The sequence below is a fragment of the Odocoileus virginianus genome, chromosome 22 (assembly GCF_023699985.2).
Source record: "Odocoileus virginianus isolate 20LAN1187 ecotype Illinois chromosome 22, Ovbor_1.2, whole genome shotgun sequence".
Lineage (NCBI taxonomy): Eukaryota > Metazoa > Chordata > Mammalia > Artiodactyla > Cervidae > Odocoileus > Odocoileus virginianus.
In genome coordinates, this window is record NC_069695.1 from 32,691,820 (window position 1) to 32,717,058 (window position 25,239).

General features: G+C 40.4%; 1 protein-coding gene and 1 long non-coding RNA gene across 4 annotated transcripts in view; one reads left to right on the plus strand and one right to left on the minus strand.

Moving 5' to 3' along the window:
• Window positions 1-25,239, minus strand: part of GAREM1 (GRB2 associated regulator of MAPK1 subtype 1) — a 222,917-nt gene that overhangs the window by 24,657 nt on the left and 173,021 nt on the right. For all 3 annotated transcript variants that reach the window (XM_070452795.1, XM_020906915.2, XM_020906907.2), the window contains one exon: window positions 2,935-4,107. In XM_070452795.1, the coding sequence (XP_070308896.1) occupies window positions 2,935-4,107 (1,173 nt within the window). The remainder of the gene's footprint in view (window positions 1-2,934; window positions 4,108-25,239) is intronic.
• On the plus strand, window positions 8,075-18,358 carry LOC110146208 (uncharacterized). Its single transcript, XR_002316440.2, has 3 exons — window positions 8,075-8,678; window positions 14,340-14,557; window positions 16,947-18,358. It is a non-coding gene; the product is annotated as an uncharacterized lncRNA (long non-coding RNA).

Below are 25,239 nucleotides of genomic sequence, written 5' to 3' on the forward strand. Positions count from 1 at the left end.
CTTTAATTATTAGAAGGATAGCTGTGAGACACATGGCCCATCTCTCTCTCTGGACACACCCCACTGTCACTATCCAAAGGAGTTTTATTTGATTCTGTGGGAGCACTTGAATTTATGCCCCATTAAAGTTCTCTTTTAAAAACTACAAGTTGAAGCCACATCTAACAGTCATGACATTCTCTGGATCCCACGCACATCCTAAAACTGGAAAACCTGTTTCATGGCCACAGAACCAATAAAATATATGACTTCATTCGAAATGCATGATTCTTAAAAGAGGAAAATAAAGTAATTTCTGGTGTTTATAAAACGCCTTTATGATTGGAGCTTTCTATATAAACACTGAATATGCTCTAAGAAGGTTCTCTCATGTCGTAAGAAATTACAGCTTAGACTGGAGTCCCAAACCTTTCATTCTGCTGTGAGATTTGCTTTCAGTTTCAAATTTAACTCTTAACATTTTTCTTTTAGGACCAAGGTCAAGATAGGGCCTCTTAATATTTATGCTCTTACTCATCTTCCATTAGCCACAGTGAAAACAAGCATCGCCAGTTTCCTACCTCAAGACTTGGTTACATAAATAACTGGGTGTGACCATACTGGATGAGTCAACCAGTCAGTCAACAAACAGGACTCCCCATTATGTGCCAGGTGGGAGCAGAGTTCTACAGGAAAAGTTCATGTGATCACGTTCCCGTTGAAGAGAAGGACTCTAAGCTTCAAGCAACATCAAATATACAGCTGGGCTGAAACAGTCCTCTAACTGCCTAAAGTACTTGCTCAGAGTACCTCTTACCTCCCCTTACCTCTGACCTGTTTTTTGAGGAATACCATCCGACATGAATAAAAGAACCAAGGACTCTGACTCCACCAAGAATTCCCCCAAATATTCCACACCCCCTTCCGGGCTTATGCCTCAGTATGTGCATGCTGGTCAAGTCCGACTCTTGAGACCCCGTGGACTGTAGCCCGCCAGGGTCCTCTGTCCATGGAATTTTCCAGGCAAGAGTGCTGGAGTGGGTTGCCATTTCCTTCTCCAGGGGATCTTCCCCTTGATCAGGAAGGGATTCCGATTCACGTGTACACCCTCAGCTCATCTGAAATCCCATGATCTCCATGAAGGCTTCTCCTGCCCAATCAGAAAGTTTTCTCCTCTGAACTCTCCTCTATATGACCTGTGTATACCTCTCACATTTTAACCTCCATAGTCGTCCTCTCTTTTCATTTGTTACCTTCCCTACAAAAGGGGAAGCTACTGGAGTCCAAAATCATTATTTCTGGGGTTACTGATGGTGATTCTTCCAGCATGTGTAGCATGTGGCCCAGTAACTCCATGGTTTGAAGCAAAGCTTTGCACAGCCCGGTCATTCCAGAGGGGTGCCCTGAGGCCACCTGGTGGGAGCAGAGTGGACAGGTCTATGGGAGAACCCCAGCCCTCCAATCTGATGGGTTTTGACTGTAATTCTTCTATTTATTGTGGTTCATATAAGTTTTCCTTTAAAAAAGAAGGATTCTGCTAGAGATAGAAAAAAAAGGAAACCACTGCCATAGATACTATCAAATAAATGAACAGAATTATATCTGATGCCTCGAGTGCTTTTTCCCTTCAGATATAATGAAATCCATGATAAAAAAAGTGAGGCAAGAAGGTTCAGAGTACCCGTCAATCAAAGAACATGGTCAAAACAGAGGCCCTTTCTCCTATTCTATATGATCTTTTTCCATTACAATTTGACAGATGCCTCCTCAAGCTCTGAGTGAGCTGTTTGAGGTGGTGAACAAAACCACATTGGCCCCTGGTTCTGCTCTGGGTCTGTGTATGTGTGTGTGTGAGCATACACACCTGTGATGCTCTGATCTCAATGCCCGTGGGTGAGCACACCCATGGCACTCTGATCTCAATGGGTGTGGGTAAGCACACCCATGATACTCTGATCTCAATGAGCGTGTGTGAGCACACCCATGATACTCTGATTTCAATGAGTGTGTGTGAGCACACCCATGATACTTTGATCTCAATGTGTGTAAGTGAGCACACCTATAGTACTCTGATCTCAATGCACTGTCGGTGAGCACACCCATGACACTCTGATCTCAATATGTATGTGTGAGCACACCCATGATGCTTTGCTCTCAATGTGTGTGCATGAGCACATCCATGACACTCTGATCTCAATGTAACTTTGAAGAGAGAGTTACAAATGATGCTGACAGACATCTCTTGATCCTCCTCCCCCACCAAATAAATCTATTCCTTCAGTCTAAGTGGTGTTAATATCCACTCTGCTGCTCAGGCTACACATCTCAGAGTGTCTCCTGATTTCTCTCCTTCACTACCCACGCCCAATTTATCAGTAATACTGCTAGTTGCATCTCTGAAATGTTCCCAAGCAGCTCATTCTTCCCTGCCATCTGCTGCTACCGATCGCTGGAGCTCAGGGCATCATCATTCCATTACCTGTTACCAAGTTCATACCTTTTCTCTGCTCAGCCTTCTGCTTTTTCCTCCCTATTTTCTGTTTTCTAGGCAGCATATTTACACCTCTCCTAATAAAACTCTCTTAAAAGAGCTTCTCAGGAAGATCCCCTGGAGGAGGAAATGGCAACCCACTCCAGTATTCTTGCCTGGGAAATACCATGGACAGAGAAGCCTGGTGGGCTATACAGTCCATGGGGTCGCAAAGAGTCAGACATGACTGAGCAACTAACACACACATACACACACGTTTCTCATCAAACATAAAGTTAAACTCTTAACTCCCAACTGGTTAAAAAAAAAAAATTTCTATTTCACTCCAAATTCAGCAAATTGCTCATTCTGATCACCTTGCATTGGGGAGTTTTCCTTTCTTTAAGAAAGAAAGTAAATTAGCAGAGGACTGAGCAGAGAGACAGAAGAACTGGCCCATCACCCCCAAAACAGAAAGGACTTACGGCTTCAGATTTGGGAGGCACTGGAGGCGGAGGTAGGGCGATCTCGGCAGATTTCACCGCTGCACCCAGCGCTCCGGGTACAGGAAGGGGAGAGGTTGCGCACTTGGCCCGGACAGAACCTCGGAACTGGTCACATCTGCTCTTCTCACTCAGGGAGCGAGTGAGAGGCTGATGGCTGGGCTTGCCTTCCTCCAGCCACAGCTCTTCATAAGGAAGTTCCGACTTCCCTGCCATGCCTGCAGATTCTTCACCAGCTTCTGGGAAAAGGTAGTCGCTCCCGCTGTCCCCCGAGTCCTGATAGGGTAGGATGTCGTGAGGAAAGGGGGCCCACTCTCCCCCCAGGTCCCTGCAGCCGTGGAGGTTCACCTCGCTGTTGCCATGGAGATTGTTGCCATACACACAGACGGAGAGCCGGTGGAAGGACTGGGTGAGCTCATCGCGAGCGTAGCTAAGGGAATTGGGCACGTGGTTGTGGCCGGCGCACCGGCCCTTCTTGGGGCTCTTACAGTCCTCGTTCCAGTCGGTTTTCACGTCGCGGACCGCCCGTGAATACTCATCGATGTCGAACTGTTCTTGGCAGATCCCCAGCCAGTGATGGACCAGGGTCTCGGGCCATCCCTCTCCCTTGACCAGGTGTTCCGGGAGGCTAAACTTTGGGACGCTCAGGTGCAGAGGGAAGTGCATCGGGAGAATCTTGTTGTTTCGCAGCACACAGCAGACCACCACGGTCTTGGTCTGGATGTTCACAAACTTGTAGCGGTGCCCCTCGCGGATGAAGTGCAGGTCGTACGGGTTCCTGGGCGGCGGGCTGGGCACGGTCACGTTCACGGGGAGCCTGGTTTTCTCCACGATGTTGCGGATGGTATGCTCACCCTCCTGCATCTGAAGCTCCAGGGGGCTTCGGGTGCTAAACCTGCCCTTGCACTGGAATGGGAGGCTGATGCTCTCGTTGGTCCGGTGATTCATGCAAATGAGGCAGGGCATTTTGCCTTTTCCCAGCTTGCTGATGGAATTGAGTTTCCCAATCTTTTTGAAGATGGTGTTGAGTCGTGACTTCTCCTTGAAAGTCTTTGCATAAAGGATTTCTGCCTGGCCCATTAGAGTGAGTTCATCCCCCGTACACAGGGTGATGTTGTAAACTTCGGTGTCTTCATTGCATTCACCCGAAGCAACCTACGATAGGATAAATCAAATCTCAGGGTTGTTTTCTTTAGTTTATTTGCATGGAGAAGTAGACAACTTGATATTAAGACATAGATGTGCATGCACAAAGGAAAATGCTGTTTTAATACTAAATTTAGACACTCCATTTCTCCTATAACATGTATGTGGTTAACAATAATAGGATGATGTTAGTTTAGACTTTTAAAAACACTTTTTTTTCCCCAGAAGAACAAGGTACCTTGTATTCCTTAGTAAAATCTTGGGAAATACAGAAGAAAAACATAAGAAGAAAATAACACCCACGAGTCTGATGACTATGGTTAATGGTTTGATAAACATCCTTTTGGTTTTTTTTCCCTATGTATTATACCATGCAGATAATTATTTTGGGACTTTAATTTTATCATTGTATCTTTTTCAATTATACAAATACATCCATAAATACTAATGTAGAAAATAGCTTTTGAACTACTAAAATTCTACTAATATTTTACCTTTAAAGTTTTGCTAATTTTATTAAATTTTCTAAAGTTGGGACAAAGGATTATACAAACTACTCACATTCATCAGAAGAATTATTAGAAAATACAGATACAAAAATGAGCAAAGTCTATACGCCCTAACCAGTCACTGAAGATAACCTGCTGACAATTTTAAAAATGGAAAGAAAAGACAAGATGGCAGAGTAGAAGGATGTGAGTGCAACTTCTTATGAAAACACCAAAATCACACCTAACTGCTGAATAACCATAGGCCAGAAAAACCGCCCAAACACTGGTTCATATATACACTGGAATACTACTCAGCCATTAAAAGGAATGAAATAATGCCATTTACAACAACATGGATAGACATGGAAATTATCATACTAAATGAATTAAGTCAGACAAAGACAAATTATCATATGATATCACTTATACATGGAATCTAAAAAAAAAACTCTAACACAAATGAACTTATTTACAACACAGAAACAGACTTAAAGAACAAACTTATGGTTACCAGTAGGGAAGGGCTGGGGGTGAGGGGTTGGTCAACTGGGGAGTTCAGACTGACATGTGTACACTGCTATATTGAAAATGGATAACCAACAAGGACCTACTATACAGCACAGGGAACTCAGCTCAATATTCTGCAATAATTTAAGTGGGAAAAGAACTTTAAAAAGAGTAGATAGCATGTATACATACAATTTAATCATTTTGCTGTACACTTAAAAGTAATACAAAATTGTTAATCAACTTTTAATATAAAAATGAAAAATTCTTGAGTGATGTTTTAAGCAAAACTAATTTTACTATGCTTATTGCACCACTGAAATTCAAAAATTTAAATTCCTGTTCTAAAAAAAGAAACAAGTGTATTAGTCTATCTCAGGGATATTTATCAATATATATGCAATTTTACTGCTCTGCTTCTCATTGTAATTTGTCCATTTTCCTGTGCATATACTCCATTAATATTAATACTGACCTAACATATTCCATTATACATGGATATGCCTTAATTTATTTGACCAATTCCCTACTGTTAGGCAGATGGGATTTCCCAATTTTTAACATTTATAAATAGTACTGCAATAAACATTTCACACTTTATTTCCTTAGGATAACGTCTCAGAAACAGAATGCATGAACAAAGCTGTGTATATATTTGAAAGGTCTAATATGTGTTGCCTATTGTATTGGGTTGGCCAAAAAGTTTGTCCAGGTTTTTCTGTAAGATGTAATGAAAAACCCAAATGAACTTTTTGGCCAGCCCAATACTTCACGCGTGTTATGCGTGTGTGTGCGCTAAATCGGGAGTGTTACACATCTTCATATTTCTACTTTATGAGCTTGTTTCCCCATACCCATGCTGACTAGGTTTAACGCCTACCAGTATTAAAGGTAAAGCATGTAACCTGCATTTATTTATGCTTGTGAAAATTTTTTGATATTTATCAGGCTATTTATAGAGTTTTTCTTTTATGAACTGTCTTCTTGTGTCCCTCACCCATTTTTCTACTGTGATGGTTGTCTTTTCAAGATTTATGTATCTATTCATGGTTGCACTGGGTCTTGGCTGCTGTGCATGGCCTTTCTCTAGTTGCAGTGAGCAGGGGCTACTCCTTGTTGGGGTGCTTGGGCTCCTCATTGTGGTGGCTCCTCTTGTTGCCGGAGCACGGGCTCCAGTAACCAAGGCATTTGGGCTCAGTAGTTGTGGTGGACCAGGCTTGGCTGCCCCAAGGCACATGGCTCTTCCTGGAGAGGGATGAACCTGTGTCCCCCTACACTGGCAGGTGGACTCTTAACCGCTAGACCACCAGGGAAGCCCTGTGACAGTCATCTTACTGACTGCTTTTTATGCAATGTGAATGTCATTTATGCTATATATTTCCTAATATGTTGCCTGAATTTCAATTCTATGGTTTAGGTACTAGTTTTTTTTTGTTTGTTTGTTTTATGTAGCAAGCATTTTAAAAGATTTCCTTTGTGAGTTCATTCTTGGGTGTTCTGCTCCTTGTTGAGTAGATACAGATCAGTGGTTTGATGGAGGTGTGCTTTTGTCCCCTCCGGTCCTGAGATATTCCAGACTGCCATGACTGTGAGGGTGCTATTTACATCTAGTGGAGAGAGACAAAGAATGGTGCTAAAAATGCTTACAAGGCACATGACAGCCCCCAGAGCAAAGATTCATCCAGTCCAATTTTCATGAGTGCTGAGCCTGAGAAATGCTGATATCATTAACCAATATTTTCTTCTGCTATTTTGATGGTTTCATTTATTAAATATTTATTTAACTTATTTACATAAAATTTACTTAGATTATTTAAGACAGGGCTCTAATTTCTTAAATAGCTAACCTAATGTCCAGTACATTTCCAAGCAACCATCCCTTTCATCTCAGATTTGAAGTGCCACATTTATCATATATTAAATTTATAAAACACATACATTCAAATGCATACATATATTTTTTCCTAAAGACCTTTCTGCCTATTTTCACATCATAACAATGTTGTTTTAATTTCTATATCCTTATCATACATTTTGAGATCTGATAACAACAGCCCTCACTTGCGGTTATTCTGACCCAAAGTTTCTGGATAGAAAGAGAAAAGAGAATCAAAGTCAAAAGTCAAGTAACAGGCTGAGAGAAAATATTTCCAGTGTATATCACAGAAAAGGAACTAATATTCCTAATACATAAACAGCTCTTTAAAAAATGACCCCAAACCCTCCAGAAAAACAGAAATGTCATGAAAAATCAACCCACTAAAAAGATGCATAATGGAAAAGATGCATCTATGGAAAGATGTTCAACTTCTCTCACAACCAGAGAAGTGTCAACTATAATTACACTGAGATATCACTTCTCACCTAGAATACTGATAAATATTCAGAAGCTTGACACTGCACTCAGTTGGTAAAGCTATGGGGAAATAGGCACTCTAGTTCATAGCTGGTGGAAATGCAACATAGTACAAGCCCGGGGCAGGGAATTTGGCGATATTTAACCAAACTATTCATGCGTTTATCCTTCCACTCAGCAATGCTACTTTTAGGAATTTACCCCAAAGATATTTCTCCAACAGTATGAAAACACACATGTACAAGGTTATTCACTATAGCATTATTTGTGTTTGTAAAAAATATTGGAATCTATTTAAAAAGTGCCCAAACATCGGCAATTGATTGAATAAACTAAAGTACACACACAAACTGATGTTATGTGAGAAAGAAAGAGGTTAATTAGTTCAATGAATCGGCATGGAATGACTTCCAGAATAGACTAAGTTTAAAAAAAAAAAGGAAAGAACATGAAAATGTATAAGGTATACCACCATCTTGTTTAAGAAAGAAGGAAAAGTAGTATACATATATTTCTGCCTTTTTTTTTTTTAAAGGAACATAAGAAAAATAAACCAGAAAACAATGCAATTGGTTACTTCCAGGAGGGAGGGGAGTGAGGAACCTGGGGGAAGGGACAGGGCAAGTGACACCTCTATGAGTAAACCATGCTATCTAGTTTCGACTGTTAGAAAGTGGGCCAATGGTCTACATATTAAAAAGAATAATAATAAAATTAACAAGAAATTAAACAAAAACTGAATGCAAATGGAAATAGATGAACCCAACTGTATTTCAAATGAATAAACTAATAGCCCTGGAGACAGAGAAGGAATCAAAGTGACTGTGGAACACTGACTATATAGTGCCAGTAGGGAAAACAAAAGACCGACCAAGATTGTGTTCTTTTTAGTAGATTTGTTTTGCATGGAGGTATAGGGACAGTGAATCTCAAACTACTTTACATGTGTTGGAGGATTGAAAAAATGAGTAAATGTGTCCATAGTTTGGGAGTTTTCACTGTGGCAGGGCAGTATGGAATTAAGAAAAGCAAGAAAGAACTCCATGGCGCTGGACTGGAATTGAAGGCATTTGTATGACCTCATAATTTTAAGAACACATAGACACAAACACACATGACTCAGCTTTGTCCTTTCAAAGAGATTACAAGCAAAGACTCCCACTATCACCATTCCTCATTAAAAGGAAGCAGGGCTCCTGGAATAAGTGACTGATTCCAAGGCTAGGGTAAGAAAGATACAAGATGAGCTGGGAATGTTCTGTTGTGCTGGGAAGTAAAGAAATGCTCTTAAGATGATGGAATCCTGTCAGAAGGATACAGGAACCAGCCTGAATTAGCCCCCATTGGTCCATATTGTTAACAAAAAGATGAATGAATGAAAAAAATGAATGGGGGACAATCTGACAAATGTAGAGAAGTGGTGGGACTGGAAAAATTATAATTTTGTACTTATTACAGTAAAGATTATATGCTAGAATCATTAGTAATTACTGAGTTTATAGAAGTTTGATTAAACTTCTCATTACTTCATTAGAAGTAATGAGCAAGATCTTAAAATGTCTTTGTGCATAAGTTTATTAATTGCCAGAGGAGGAAAAGTAATTGTAGAAGGTAGAAACAAGTGATAAAATCTAAACTCACCAAAAAGTCTATTTCCTGTGGGTGTGATTCCCTGAGAAGGTCAGAACCTCACTCATGTAACATTTCACCTACAAGGGCATTCATTAATAGAATGTACTCATGAGGAAATATCAGACAAACCCCAAATGAGAAATATTCTGTAAAATATCTAGTGTGTATTCTTAAAAACATCCATGTAATGAAAAACAAAGAAAAGTTGAAGAACTGTTCCAGATTAAAGTGAAAGACAGAAAAAAAAAAAATAATAAAGTGAAAGACAGAAATGAAAAGTAAATGTAATACATGATTCTGGAATGAATTCTGTACTAAAAGAAAAAAATGCTATAAACTACTATATTGGGACACTTGGCAAAGTTAGAATATAGACTGTAAATAAAAGTACTGTTATCAATGCACTGTGCTTACATAAGAAAATACCCTTATTCTTCATAAATATACACTGATTATTGTCAAAGGGCATAAGGTATATAATTCATTCTTGAATGGTTCAGAAAAGTGTAAGTTATACATTTATATGTATATGCATATACATACACATATATATATGTGTGGGCACACAAAATGATAAAACAAGTGTGCAAAATGCTAAGAGCTGGTGAATCGAAAGTGGTTAGGGAGATCTTATATTACTCCTGCAACAATTCTTTAAGACAGAAGTTATTTAAAAACTTCAAAGAAAACATGACAACAGGAAATTTTAGATATTTTTTAGAAATTAATCTATTTCTCCAGATGAACTTTATTTTTGGCTGTGCCGAGTCTTCACTGGTGTGTGGGCTTTTTCGCCCCTAGAATCAGCGAGCAGGGGCTACACTCTAGTTCTGGTGCACAGGCTTCTCATTGCGGCAGCATCTCTTCTTGCAGAGCATGGCCTCTAGGGCACGTGGGCTCTAGAGCACAGGTTCAGTAGTTGTGGCACTTGGGCTTAGCTGTTCTGCAGCAGGTAGGATCCTCCAGGACCTAAGACTGCATCTGTCTCCTGCATTACAGCCACCCTCCATGAACCTTAGAATCATCCTGTCCATGGTTTGCAGTGGTAATTCTATTGGAAGCACATCTACATGGGTGTTTTTTTTGATAAGAAGTAACATCATGATAGTCATATTTCCAAAGTCACATGAAAACTCTCATCATGTATTCAGATCTTTTATTTCCCTCATTGGTATTTAAGTCTGCCTTTGTTATCAATCCCTGAGTATTACTGTTCATTTGTGTTGTTAAATATGCTTTGTTGATATTCTGTGTCCAATAATCTTATTGTTAATAGTTTTCCCAGTTCATTTTCTTGGGATTCCTAGGTGGTTATTTTTTATGCAAACAAAAATATTTTTTTTCATTTTTAAAGTTTTCATCCTTTTTCCTCATAACAGAGTGGTGGTGGTGAGAGTGTCATTTCAGATTTTAATGTGAATATCACTTGTGTTTTAACATCAACTAAGAGAAATCTGTCAGTTTGAAATGGATATTTAAAAAAATCATTATTACTGATTTGTCTTTCCAATTCTAGTTTTCTAAAAGTTTCTACAAAGAAACTAAATTTTATTTTTTACCAAATGCTGTTTCTATATCCAATAAGATAGTCACATGTTTATTTTAAATTTTGATGTATGGATTTTATAACAGTATATTTCCAAATATTAAAACAACCCTGTGCTGTGCTTAGTCATTCAGTCGTGTCCGACTCTTTGTGACCCCATGGACTGTAGCCCTGCCAGGTTCCTCTGTCCATGGGGATTCTCCAGGCAAGAATAGTGGAGTGGGTTAGCATTCCCTCCTCCAGGGGATCTTCACAACCCAGGGATCGAACCCAGGCCTCCCACATTGTAGGTGGATTCTTTACCAGCTGAGCCACCAGGGAAGCTCCAAACAACCCTACATGCCTGAAATAATCTCTGTGTGATCATGGTGCTTAAAACTATACTGCATGATTCTCCTAAACAGCATTTCGTCTATATGTGATGTGCTGGGTTGGCCAAAAACGTTGCTCGGGATTTCCACTGCATCTTATGGAAAACTCCAATGAATTTTTGGGCAACCCAATATCAATCACAGGTGAGATTAGCCTACAGTTCTATTTTATCTTTATCATGTTTTAGTATCAGGCTTACATTAAGCCTGAGATGGATTTTTTTCTTGTATGTTAACAAAGCATCTTGGGTAAAGTGACATTATTCATATTGCTTAATGGGTAGTAATCATTATGTTCTTAGAGAACTAAGTAGTAAGAATCCTTGTAAATAATTTCTCACCCATGCTAGGTCATCTTTACATAATTTTAACCTTGGGCAAAAGCAGTTTGTCAGTTAACAGTAGTGCTATAAAAAAATAAACAGTTCTGTTGTCTCTGGCCGGGAATTATTCTGGAGGAGGCATTATCAGCACATAAATGGCAGAACAAAATTGCTTTTAACAGGAGTTCAGGCTCCAAAGGTTTAAGATCCATTTTAGGGGACTCAGATAAGTTTTATAATTATTTTTTGACAAGAACTTAACCTAACTGTGTGTATTTTTAGACTCAGCATTCACGTGGACTTCTGTATACTGGAGTAAGTTTAGGAATTTAAATCAATAACAAATAAATAAAATTTAACTTTTACTTGGAATACTTTCAGATTTGTAGGAAAGTTGCAAAGATGGTACAGAGAGTTCCTGTATACACTTCACCTAGCTGCTTCTATTAACATCTTATAAACCACGGCACACTATCAAACTAAGAAATGAACACTGGTATAGTCTACTAACTACATTTTAAGCTTTACTTGGATTTCACTGAATTTTTCAACAAAGGTCCTTTTTCTGTTTCCAGACCAAACCGGGACACCATTTTGCACCCAGTTCTCTGTTCTGTGAATTTCTTGAACTTGCCTTGTTTCTTTATGATCTTGACAGTTTCCTCCTGATTTTACAAATAAAGTTTTATTAGGACACTGCTACGCCCATTTGTTTCTGCCTTCACTCTCCACTGGCAATGCTGCAACAGAGACTCTATGGCCTGCAAACTCCGAGCTACTCACTGTTTGTCCCTTTAAGGAAAAAGTCTGCTGACCCCTGGTGATGAATAAATGAACCGCAGCCGTAGAAAGGAAATGGCCAGAGTACTCCAGTGCTCTTGCCTGGAAAATCCCACGGACGCAGGAGCCTGGTAGGCTACAGTCCATGGGGTCACAAAGAGTCGGACATGACTGAGCAACTTCACTCAGCCTTAGGAAATTAATTGGTACAATACTATCAGTGGTACAATACTAACAACTAAGCTACAACATGAGTTTGAATCCTGTTTACTGCTGAGTAACCTTAGAAAACGTTTTGCCATTTTGTCTTATTTATTTATCATTTTTGGCTGTGCTGGATCTTCATTGTGGTGCTTGGGCTCTCCAGCTGTGGCACCTGGGCTTAGCTGTCATGTGGGATCTTAGCTCTCCAATCAGCGATTGAACCCAGGTCCCTTGCACCGGAAGGCGAATTCTTAACATTGGACACACTGGACCACCAGGAAGTCCTGTGTTTTACCTTTCTGAGTCTCAGTTTCCTCATCTGGAAAATGAGAACACCATCAGCTACTTCTCAAGCTTAATTACTGTAGGTAAAAAAACTTCCCACAGTGGTAAGCTCTCAGTAGCTCAGTAACTGTTATTATTACTTTTATTAACCATTTTAATTCTCATAATTGTTTCACCTTGCCTTTCACATCTCTGTATTTTCAAGTTGTTTTCTGTTTTCATGAACTACCGCTTTCAAGCCCAAACCACTATCTCTAAGCATTATCTTTTCTTTTGTACTAAAGAACTGCTCAAATTTTTATTGTATATGTTATCCCGGAATAAAACTTAATGTCAGAATAGGGCCTGAAATATCATTATAGTTACATCCCAAAGGAAGTGAACATATTGAAATGATTCATAATACACTGTTTTAGGATAAACTGGTCTCCAACAAGCTCAGATGCAGTGCTGTACTTCCTTTTTATTGGAACTTAGTAAAATAAAAACTTGGCAGTCCATCCATTTGGATCAGGTTGGAGACAGGGATGTTGAGAGGAAGGATTCTCATGAGATTTCACACACACACACACACACACACGTTCACTCATACAACAAACTGTTTCCAGGGAACAGACAGGGAGCCAACAGTGCTTCTCAAATATGAGGGAAGAAGAAGAAACATCTCTTTCTAGCTTCTAGAGTCAGTAACTTTGGTACTAGCTATTTTTCCTTATTTACCTTTATAAACATACACCTTCCAGGATGAAAAAAATCATAGATCTGGTGAGTACTGCACACCAAATGAAACTGAAAGAGGATGTCCACATGGTATGTGAGACAGAATTCACACAGATTAAACAGATCAAAACCATCTTCAGTAAATGTCACGCTCCGGGCGCACGCAACAGTTTTGTCTACAGATTCCTGTATGTCTGTACTTCGAAAGGAAGTTACTCCTACTGCCGTACATAAAAATGCATAACATATGTGCACACAATCTGTGATTCCAAGCTTCCAACTCTGATGTCACCGTTCATGCTGGCAATTAGCTCTGCATGTATTAGGAGACTAGCACACTGACCGATCTTGTGGTCTCCGTCAGTGACAGACGAAGGAGCTCATAAGTAAGTGTTTTTCCTTTGGCAGCTGAGCCAAACTATCTCCTCTGCTTTCTACAGATGTGATTTATTTGCATAATTTCTTTAAATTTTTTTTTTTAATAGCAAAAGAAACAGTGCGTTCTGTCTTAAGTGCTTGGGTATGCGTGCCTGGTTAACATTTCCAGTTTCAATGTTTCCTGAGAGGAAGTCATTCAGAGTGTGTTATCTAAACAACTCTAATAGGTCTAATCCAGGAAACTATCAGGGTTTCACTGTTCATAACACCATTCAGAGTTAATACCCCAGGGTCAAGCAACATTTAAAAACACTGATGTAAAATTTTACACACACACACACACACTCTCTCTCTCCCCTCTCTTCTCTCTGGCTCTGTCAACAGGCAACCTTCCCCCTAAGAACAGTCCTTTTAGAGACTGACATGGAATAGAGGTTAAAATCGCAACTCTTGGGGAGAAAAAAAAATCAGGATTGATCTGATCGATATTTGGTTAAATAGACAATATTTGATCAAAATTAGATATTTTCCTCCCCAAACTTCAGTTTTTATAACTCTTTTCTATGGGAAAATGGCAGAAAATGGGAAGCAAAGGGCATCAAGGGTTAAGACAAATGTCAATCCTGAGTGTTTTATTTTTTTAAACAGGAAATAGGGCAAGGATGACAAGTACAATGGCCATGATTTAACTTGTGACGGCACAAAGGAGGGCCTGCCAACCAGTAGTTTTTCAGAGGAGGTCTCGAAACCGCAGATGACAAAAAAAGCACTGGGCTGTCTTCAAACACTGAAATAATTAGCCTCACCATTGTATCCAATTTTATCGTTCTGAATGACTCTTGAAAATAGATGACATCTGACTCATGGTAAGGAAAAGATGTGATTTTTAAAAACTGGAAATTACAAATAAAAATTGGCTACCTCTAAATTCATTCACTCTTCATTTTTAAAATTCATTCTTACTTCTGACAAAATTCAGGCTGCACAGTGATTGATAATTTCTGATCTCTCTGAAATGTAGCCAAGAAAAAGGCAGTGAAATAAAGGCCTCTGAGCAGCCAAAAAGATGTGATATGAGGGCTTACGGAAAAGCCTTTAAGGACCTTAATTTAGAGTACTTACTCCTATCTAACTAAACTCTACCCAACTTGGTTACCAGTTTCCAACCCACTGCAGAACAGAAGTGGTCATCGAAACTGGAAATACGGACTCTTAAAGCAGATATTCTAACAGACATTTTAAATGAGACCATAAAACACCTAATTCTTAGGGTATGGGGTCTTTCCATTTAAAGGTAAAACTATACCCGCCCGGAAATGGGAATGAGTTTAAATTTTGTTCAAGTACTTCTCTTTTGGATGACAGAAAGTTCAATCCATTTCAAGAAACTCAAAGAAAATTACAGTCATTTTGCACAGGATTTTTGTTATAATTCAGTTACCCCCTGAGCTAATTTTGCTACCCTAAAATTAATCATGCTCCAAAGGTTCCAGAAGAGGTAGAAAATGTCAGAGCAAATGAGCCTTATCCATTAAAAAAAAAAAAAAAAATCACAGGGGGAAAACACCTGTCTGACATCATTAGAAACTTACAACACGAGAAGGATTCCTTTTCTGAATGGTCAAGACAGAAACTAGGACTGGGATTGTAAACTAGGAATGATGTGACCACCATGACTGATCTATACTCTTAATACAATAAAACAAAACAACCAAAAACCTCAGAACTCAGTTCCACTATTTTGTATTACTTTACAGGATGACCAAAGGATGGTCCATGTACCCAGGGTAAAGTTTAGCCATAAGCTATTCTGCCTTTTAAAAGACAAACACAGGACTTCCTTGGTGGTCCAGTGGTTAAGAATCCGCCCGCCAAGGCAGGGGGCAGGGGCTTGATCCCTGGTCTGGGAAGATCTCACATGCCAAGGAGCAACCAAGCCCGTGTGCCACAACAAAAACCCAGTGCAGCCAAAATTAAATAAATAAATTTATTTTAAAAAGTAAAGATAAACATGATCGGAAAGATGGCAGGGAGTAAAATAATTATGACAAGGGTTAGAATCAAGAGCAGCCCAAACCCTCTCCATGAATGTATTTTCAAGGCCTTGTCTGTAGTGTGTTCTAAGATGAGTTGAGGAAGTAACATGACATATGTTGAATTTGTTAGTTATCTTACACATGGAAATAAAATACGGTCTAACCGGCTGGCAGAGGAGGAAGATCTTTATTTCTTCAGCACTTTTTCAGATGGAAACATTAAAAAGGGGAACGAATATATTAAGATAAAAGGCACATAGACTGCCTCAAGTCAATGGCTTGAGGGGAAAGCTGGCTGATTCTCAGTAAGTTAAAAGCCTTGGAAAACATCCAAGGTTCAGCATCAAGTTGCAGGAATCATATTAAACTTTAGAACTCTTGCTTATTGATTCAATGATGCATTCTGGCCACTTCCTTGTATCTTCACCACTGCTTCAAGCAACAGGGCAAGAACCCACCTTGTTTCTCTGTGAATAATGGTTGATACTTAAAAAAAGGCTGGGTTAATATGTTACACTAGCATTTTTGAAGGGGTTCATTTTGACACATGCTATCTAATTAGAAACTGCATCCGGTGCTGACAGAAAACATCAAGTGAACTAGTAGGATTTGATTTTTGAAATACTAGCAATATGCTCAGGAATGAAGTAAGGTCTTAAAAATTGGCAGATGTAACATTCACAAAAGTTGCCAAATGCTGTGTGTCAGACCATCAACATTTCAGATACAAAAGGCAGAAGGATCTGGCTAGGCAATAATTATTGAATACATTTATTTACAATTTTTTTTAAGAAAATGAATTTATCGTGCAAGCTATTGTGTCTATGTGAAAGGATCTTCTGATCATTGTCATGGGCCTTATCTCAGATCTACAGACAGAATGCGAGGGAGTAAAAAAGACGACTGGATTGAATTAGGGGACCAGGCTTTGCAGCTAAGTCACTTTGTGGTTTTGCATGAAGTCAGCTGACATCTGTTTCTTAGTTTTCCTATTTATTAAAAGAAGGAGTGGGACGGGGCGATGTATGAGGGCCTTTCCAGATCTAACATTTGATGATGATCAAAACTCGGAGTCTATAAATTTCCTAGTCCTGCTGGATTATTTATTATGGTGTATCACTCAATTCTTGGTCATGTTCCTTAGCACTGAGAAACCTAGCTGTCACTCAAGTTCTCCAAACCTTAAATGATTTTATTTTCCCCATCAAAAAAAAAAAAGACGATCCTGGGGCTTCCCTGGTGGCTCAGTGGTGGAGAATACAGCTGCCGCTGCAGGAGACAGCCACTGGATTCCTGGTCTAAGCAGATCCCGCACGCTGCAGAAACACCAGGCCTGCGTGCCACAACGACTGAGGCTGCTCTAAAGCCGGGAGCTGCGACTACTGAGCGCGCTGCCGCAGCTACCGGAGCCCACACCATGAGAAGCTCCAACTACAGAGCGGCTCTTGCTTGCTGCAACTAGAGAAAAGCCCACGTAGCAATGAGGACCTGGCACAGCCAAAAAGAACTGAGTGATAAAAAAGACAAGACACTGAAACCCATGCCGGAAACAGCTGCCAAACCCAGTTCTGAGGAGCTGTTACCCAGGTGACAGGACTGTCAGCGGAGCTCTGACCCAGCCCACAGGGAATGGTTCTTACGAGGTCTGTGCGGGCTCAAGTGGTGACTGTGCTCCATACTGGATCGAGATGTCACAGTTCCTGAGGTGGGGCACTTTGCCCAGCGGAGACAATGCAAACTTATTATTCTGCCTCCAGGGAAATCTATGCTGGAATGGCTGAGATCTCAGACTTCACTAACTGGAATGAAAAGAGCAACGTTACAGCATCCAGGTTAGCGTGTTCCGGCCCCCTCAGACTGGAGAGTCGTTTGAATGTGGGAAACTTCTGCGCGACAGTACTGAAGTCAAGATGCCTCTTCCCCAGTTAAGGAGAGCTGCAAGCTACCCACTGCTAAGTCCAAGGCTGCCCTTTCTTCTTGCTCTCTGCAAATGTCACAGAAAAGACGGAACTTACAAGACTTAGCTTTAGTCTTATTTTGATGGGAGAAATTACATGCGTGGGGCAATTTCTAATCATTACTGGGCTGGGTTTGCGAGGCTGGGAGACAGTTTAAATAATTCACTAGATACTGGGATGTGTGTTCTGGCATAAGAAGGCTCCAAAAAAGTATTTGAGGTGAAGGGTGTTCAGAAACAGCAACAACGTATATGCTGTGTTCTCAACATTCGGTCACAGGGTATAAAGTGCTAAATAAAGGGCGAGTGAAATCATCTGTGTTAAGAAATTTTTTTTTTTAGATGTGAAACTTCACTTAGTTGGAATTTATGTTTTGAATCAGGGGTTGGCAAACTTTTTCTTACAGGGCCAGTGAGTCATCATTTCAGGCTGGTGGGCCATACAGTTTCTGTTGCAACTACTGAACTCAACTGTTACATTGTGGAAGCAGCCACAGACAACAGGAAGTGCAGGGGGATGGCTGTGTTGTAATAAAACTTTATTTACAAAACAGGTGTCTTGCCCTAAGACTGTAGGTAGCCAGCCCCTACATGAGACACTTGCAAAGCATGTGTGCTTTACTGCATTGCTTCATTTAATCCTCATGAAAAATCTAAGAGGTGGGGAGTTGTTGCTGTTCTTCAGGCACTCGGTCATGTACAACTCTTTGCACTCGGTCATGTACAACTCTTTGCTACCTCATGGAATGCGGCACCCCAGGCTTCCCTGTCCTTCACTATCTGCTGGAGCTTGCTCAAATTCATGTCCATTGAGTTGGTGATGCCATTCAACCATCTGTCCTTTGTCGTCCCTTTTTCCTCCGGTCTTCTGTCTTTCACAGCATCAGGGTCTTCCAGTGAGTCGGGTCTTTGCAGCAGGTGGCCAAAGTATTAAAGCTTTAGCATCAGTCCTTCCAATGAACATTTAAGGGCTGATTTCCTTTAGGATGGACTGGTTGAATCTCCTTGCTGTCCAAGGGACTCTCAAGAGTCTTCTCCAACACCACAGTGAGGAAGCCTTCTTTATGGTCCAACTCTCACATCCATAGGTGACTACTGGAAAAACCATACCTCTGACTACATGGAACTTTGTCAGCAAAGTAATGTCTCTGCTTTATAAAGCAGAGAAAATACACTGTCTAGGTTTGTTGTAGCTTTTCTTCTGAGGAGCAAGCATCTTTTAATTTTATGGCTGCAGTCACCATCTGCCATGATTTTGGAGCCCAAGAAAATAAAGTCTGTCACTATTTCCATTGTTTCCCCACTATTTGAGATGAAGTGATGGGACCAGATGCCATGATCTTAGTTTTCTGAATGTTGAGCTTTAAACCAACTTTTTCAGTCTCCTCTTTCACTTTCACCAAGAGACTCTCTAGCTCTTCTTCGCTTTCTGCCATAAGGGTGGTATCATCTGCATATCTGAGGTTATTGATATTTCTCCCGGGAATCTTGATTCCAGCTTGTGCTTCATCCAGCCCAGTGTTTCTCATGATGTACTCTGCATATAAGTTAAATAAGCAGGGTGACAATATACAACCTTGATGCACTCCTTTCCCAATTTTGAATCAGTCCATTGTTCCATGTCTGGTTCTAACCGTTGCTTCTTGACCTGCATACAGGTTTCTCAGGTAAGGTGATCTGATATTCCCATTTAAGAGTTTGCCACAGTTTGTTGTGATCCACACAGTCAAAAGTTTTAATGTAGTCAATGAAGCAGAAGCAGGTATTTTTCTGCAATTCTCTTGCTTTTTCCATGATCCACTGGATGTTGGCAATTTGATCTCTGATCCCTCTGCCTTTTCTAAATTCAGCAGTTCTGAAGTTCTTGGTTCACATACTGTTGAAGCCTAGCTTGGAGGATTTTGAGCATGACCTTGCTAGCATGTGAAATGAGTGCAATTGTGCAGTAGTTTGAACATTTTTTGGCGTTGCCTTTCTCTGGGATTGGAATGAAAACTGACATTTTTCCAGTCCACGGTCACTGCTGAGTTTTCCAAATTGTCTGGTATATCGAGTGCAGCACTTAGACAGCATCATCTTTTAGGATTTGAAATAGCTCAACTGGAATTCCATCACCTCCACTAACTTTGTTTGCAGTGATGCTTCCTAAAGTCCACTTAACTTCACATTCCAGGATGTCTGGCTCTAGGTGAGTGATCCTCCCATCGTGGTTCTCTGCGTCGTGAAGTTCTTTTTTGTATAGTTCTGTGTATTCTCGCCACCTCTTCCTAATATCTTGTTTCTGCTAGGTCCATACTGTCTCTCCTTTACTGTGTCTGTCTTTGCATGAGATATTCCTGTGGTATCTCCCGTATTTTGCCCATTTTGCAGGTGACGGCACTGTGTCCTATGACCTGCCCGTGGTCACAGTCAGTGTCTGGACCTCAGCTCTGAATCCAGAGCCTGAGCTACACTACCCAGTCTGATGTGCCCTTTAGATCATGACACCTCGTTTAAAGAAAGAAGTAGGACTGAAAACTGTCGGTGCTGCTATGTTTCTTATTGAAGCACAGAGGAATGAGGCTTCGGTTGGGAATGACCAATTCAGAGATAAGACATCTTCTGACTTTGAAAGTAAACATTAGAACAGAGACAGTTGATGAAACAACTAAAAGAGGTAATTAAGAAAATGCCTATCACAGTTAGAAACAAGTGGGCAGGAAAATGGGTAAACAAGATTCTCACCATGGAAACCAAAAGCTGGATGTTATTAATAGAGAGAAAAAGTGGTGAATGAGGCAGGTGACTGCTGTTCTTAAAACACTGAATGCCATTAGCTTAGGAGGGGCTGGAGGAAACACACAAAATGATCAGCAAGCGGTTACCTGCCTACATATTCTTTCATTTTCTTGACCTACTCATCTCCCATTTTCTGTTCCCCCCACCTCGACTGCCGACTCAAAAAGGCATATTTAGATTTGAAGAGACAGCTACTCCTGTCATTTCCTATGTTACTGCCTCAAATTTAACCCCAAGCATTCTACATTCTATCGCTGCTCCTTGTCTCACCTCGCTTTCTTAACCCACATTGGAAGTCTCTTAACTTCATCAGGATCTCCAAGATCCCATTGATCGTATTCATACTTCCTTACCCAGTGAAAAGTCCACGGCTCATTGCTACCTGCCACTCCTGGGCACTTCATCTGTGCCTTCGCTGACCTCTGTTACTCTACTAGGTAAAGCCTGACTCAGACTAAACCCAACTTACCTGCTGAAGATGGCTGGAAGGAAAAGAAGCTGGTGCTATGTAATTTCACTTGAAATTTATTTTGACAGAACCCTGGGACCATCCTACTATGCTTCCCTGGTTAACTGCTTTCTGGGTCTCCGAGCTGATTATTATTTCCTTCCTCTCAAAGCCTCCAAAGACTCCCATTTTACTAAATGTAATGGTTAGTTCCCAGTCCTTATCCAATTCCATCACTAGCCATTGGACACAAGTGCCCATTCTTCTCTGAAACACTATCGCCCTCTGGCTGCCGGGGTCTCACGTGTTCTACTGTCTCTCTACCGATTACTTCTTTCTGTCTCCTCTAGACCCCAGGGCTGGAGAGCTCCAGGGCTTGTTTCTCAGATCTCCACTCTTCATCTAGTCTCTAGGTTAGGGGTTCTCAAGCTTGGTGGTCTGGATGCTTCTGCTCATTAATGCTTTGTTATAGGGCCTGTCCTGTGACATTTATCAGTATCCTTGTCCTCTTGTTACTAGATACCAGTAGCCCCCCATCCCTTTCCCAAGCTGTGACAGTCAAAATTGTATCCAAACACTGTCAACTGTCCCTGGGAGGGTGTGGGGTGGGTCACCCTCAGTTGAGATGTAGGTGAACACAGCCCCATGGCTTCAAATGCCATCGAGGAGCTGGTAAGCCCTCAATATATATTATACCCCAAGCTCCAGACCGTGTCCCAAGCTCCAGACCTGTTTATCTACTGTCTTTATGTCTTTATTTGGAGGTATTGGGTTGGCCCAAAACTTTGTTTGGGTTTTTCTGTATCTTACAGAAAAACCCAAACGAACTTTTGGGCCAACATAATAGTGTCTATATTTGCTTATTTACATTCTGCCTCCTGAGCAGAATGTAATCTCCACGCAGGCAGGGATTTATATATTTGATATTTACTCCCAGGGCCTATAATGAGGCTGGTCATGTAGTAAGGGCTCAAAATATATCTGCTGCTTAAAGAATTAAATATTTAATATATATTAACTCATTTCATGCAGTTCATCAACCATGGGGCAATCAGGTAGATAATTTTTAAATATCAAGTCATCTTTTAAAGACATATTTTCTTTAGCTCAAGATAAAAGGAATACTTTATTTTGAAATAAATGTGTAAACAGTACTAATATGTGTGCTTAGTCGCTCAGTCATGTCCAACTCTTTGCAACCCCATGGACTGTAGCCCGCCAGGCTCCCCTGTCCATGGGGATTCTCCAGGCAAGAATACTGGAGCGGGTGGCCATGCCCTCCTCAAATAGTACTAATGTGATCCATTGAATTTTAGGTAAATTTTTGCTATAGTCTTGAAAATAACAAAACTACATCTTGTTCTTTCAATACTTCTGTTTTACTCTGTATTCTTTTCATGCTTCAATTTGCACTTGTAAATATATACGAATAAATGTGCATATATATATTTATTTCAAAAAATAACTGTGCCTCTTGACTATGATGATGCCAGTTAGCTGCCAGTTCTTAACTGTAAGTCATTTCTCTTGGTCTAATTTACGCTGATCTGAAGCATAAAGAAGAGGATAAATTTTCCAAGGAAGTGTGAATCCTCCTATCCTTCAAAAAACTGCTTCCTAAATAATATTTGTATTTCATATTATGTAATATTTAACAATATTTGTGACAGTTATATTTATGAATAGGTTGTACTGTTTTTCATTTATTCTCTCCCTCTCCAGGGGAAGTAACAAAGCATAGCACTTCCTTGCTGCCAGTGAGCTCCTGACATTAAGCTCTGCATATCGATAAATGCACATTATAATCAAGTTTTAAAGAAGACCATGGCATCCAACATTTTCTTTTAAAATGCAGGCAGTTTCCAGAAATATTTCCCACAAATCTCCTTGGTTTATTTATTTATGTGCGTGTTTACTCACTAAGCACACAGACTTGTGTGTACTTTTTTACATAAATTTCTTGAAGTTCTCTCATTGGGTTTTCCTTGAATAGAATCGAAAGCTGTCTTAATGATTAGTGCAGGCTGGATGTGAAGGCATCTTAAAACTTTATCAGTGATGGACCAGAGGTATTAAAATATTCATGCATGCATAGCACAGAACTCAACCCCAATCCAACCAGCTCTATGGATGCTATAAGCTACTCCTCCATACACTTATTTGTAACACCAACAATTATCCTGACACATTTTAGAAAGTACTCAGATTGAAAGGATTTTCTGTTCAGTCTCATTTCAGCAGGAATTCCACGGACTTGCTTTTTAAAAACTGCTGTAAAACATACATAACATGAAATTTACCATCTGAACCATTTTTCAGTAAACGAGTTAGCAGTGTTAAGTACCTTCACACCACTGTGCTAAACTTTTAAATGATATCTCTGTTACATACATTTTAACCAATATAGCCAATCATGGTATTCTGTGGGGGAAAAAAACCCTATCAAAATGTACTGGTTTCAGTATTACTTTTTCATTCATTGCTGGTCCAATAGAAATTCACAAAGAAACAGCATTTAATGGCATTTTAAAAAAACCTTTCATGTAAACAATATGCCACCAAAGACTGAATGTTAGATTTTAATACTTGAAAATTGTAAAAAAAAATAAATAAATAATGAATTTATGTTTGATTTCTCATCATTTACCAGCAAAATGAAATGTTTCAGAAGAGAGTTTTACAGCATTAACTTTCCATCCTAAACAATTTTTTTTCTTTCAGTTAATTCTAAATAAATTTTAAGGAGAGATTTAAATCAAGATCCTGATGAAACAGGATTTGATTAACTTATGGCCAACAAATCTCGGAGAGTTTAAAAATGAACAGGTTCTCACAATCTTTAGCTGTAAATGAATACAAGCCTGAGCCACTGAAGGAGTTAAAAATTATAAATACTCTGAACATAAGCATACTTTGGTTAGTAAAAGACTTTACAAAATACAAAATCTCACCCATTTTAATAATAAAGGGAGTAGATTATGGTGCTGGGCTTTAGCTCTGGAACAAAGAATGATTTAGCCTAGCCAATTAAATGGGCTGACTTTTGCACTAAGGAAGCTGTTTTGGGCATCTGCAGCCTTTTCTGGGAGTGTAGGTGGAGTGACCCATCTGCAAAGACACTTGCATTTTTGGACCAACACACCACATGGGCTGTTTTTCAAATAGAGCGGATTTCTAAGAAACCAGAATCTGCTCCTTAAGACTGAAATTTTCAGAGAAAATCCTGACTCAGTTGGACTTCCCGCTGAAATGAAATGAGGTTAAAGAGAAAATGCTTTCCATGTGAACACTTTCGAAAATGTGTCAGTGTAATTGTGGATGTTGCTGAAGAAAATGCAGAGGGTTTGTGGGCAACGAAGTTGCACCTGGCTGGTGGCATTGCTTCTCTGGTTCGTCTTTCTTCAATAGCAGGTTTTGTCAAGGAGCTAGCTTGCTGTGTAGGAAAGGATGGAACCGTCCCTCTAAGAATGCAAAACTGGGGACTTCCCTGGCAGAATGGTGAAAACTCCATGCTTCTAATGCAGGGGTCATAGGTTCGATCCCTGGTAGGGAAACTAAGATCCCACATGCTACATGACCAAATAAATAAAACTAAAGAGTGTAAAACCAATGCAGTCTAGTGAACACTATTCAGCTTCTTTCTGATAAACAAGGACTAATAGTACCTTTTGGGGAACTTCCCTGGTGGTCCAGCTGGTTAGGAGTCCGCCTGCCCATGCAGGGGACATGGGTTCGATCCCGGGTCTGCGAAGATTCCATAGGCCCGAGAGCAAGGAAGCCCGTGCTCCACAACTACTGAGTCCACGTGCTGCAACTACTGAAGCCCTCGCGCCCCAGAGCTTGTGCTCCGCAGCAAGAGAAAGCACCGCAATGAGCAGCCCGCGCACCGCAACTAGAGAAAGCACCGCAATGAGCAGCCCACGCACCGCAACTAGAGAAAGCATCACAATGAGCAGCCGCGCACCGCAACTAGAGAAAGCACTGCAATGAGCAGCCCGCGCACTGCAACTAGAGAAAGCACCGCAATGAGCAGCCCGCGCACCGCAACTAGAGAAAGCCCATGTCAAGCAGCGAAGACCCAGTGTGGCCAAAAGAAAATAAATAAAAGAAAAGTAAGTACCTACTGGGCACATTCAAGACCTCAACTTTTCCTCTGTAGACTAACATGGACAGTCTACAAAGACTATATGCTCATGTCAAGGCATGCTCTGAAGTTTCTCTCCTAAGTGAGTCTGTGGTATTAGATTTACCGAATGCCTTTTACTTGCTCTCACAAGCAGGGCATCTAGCCTCACACAAGAATCTGGCCCAAAAAATGATTACATATTA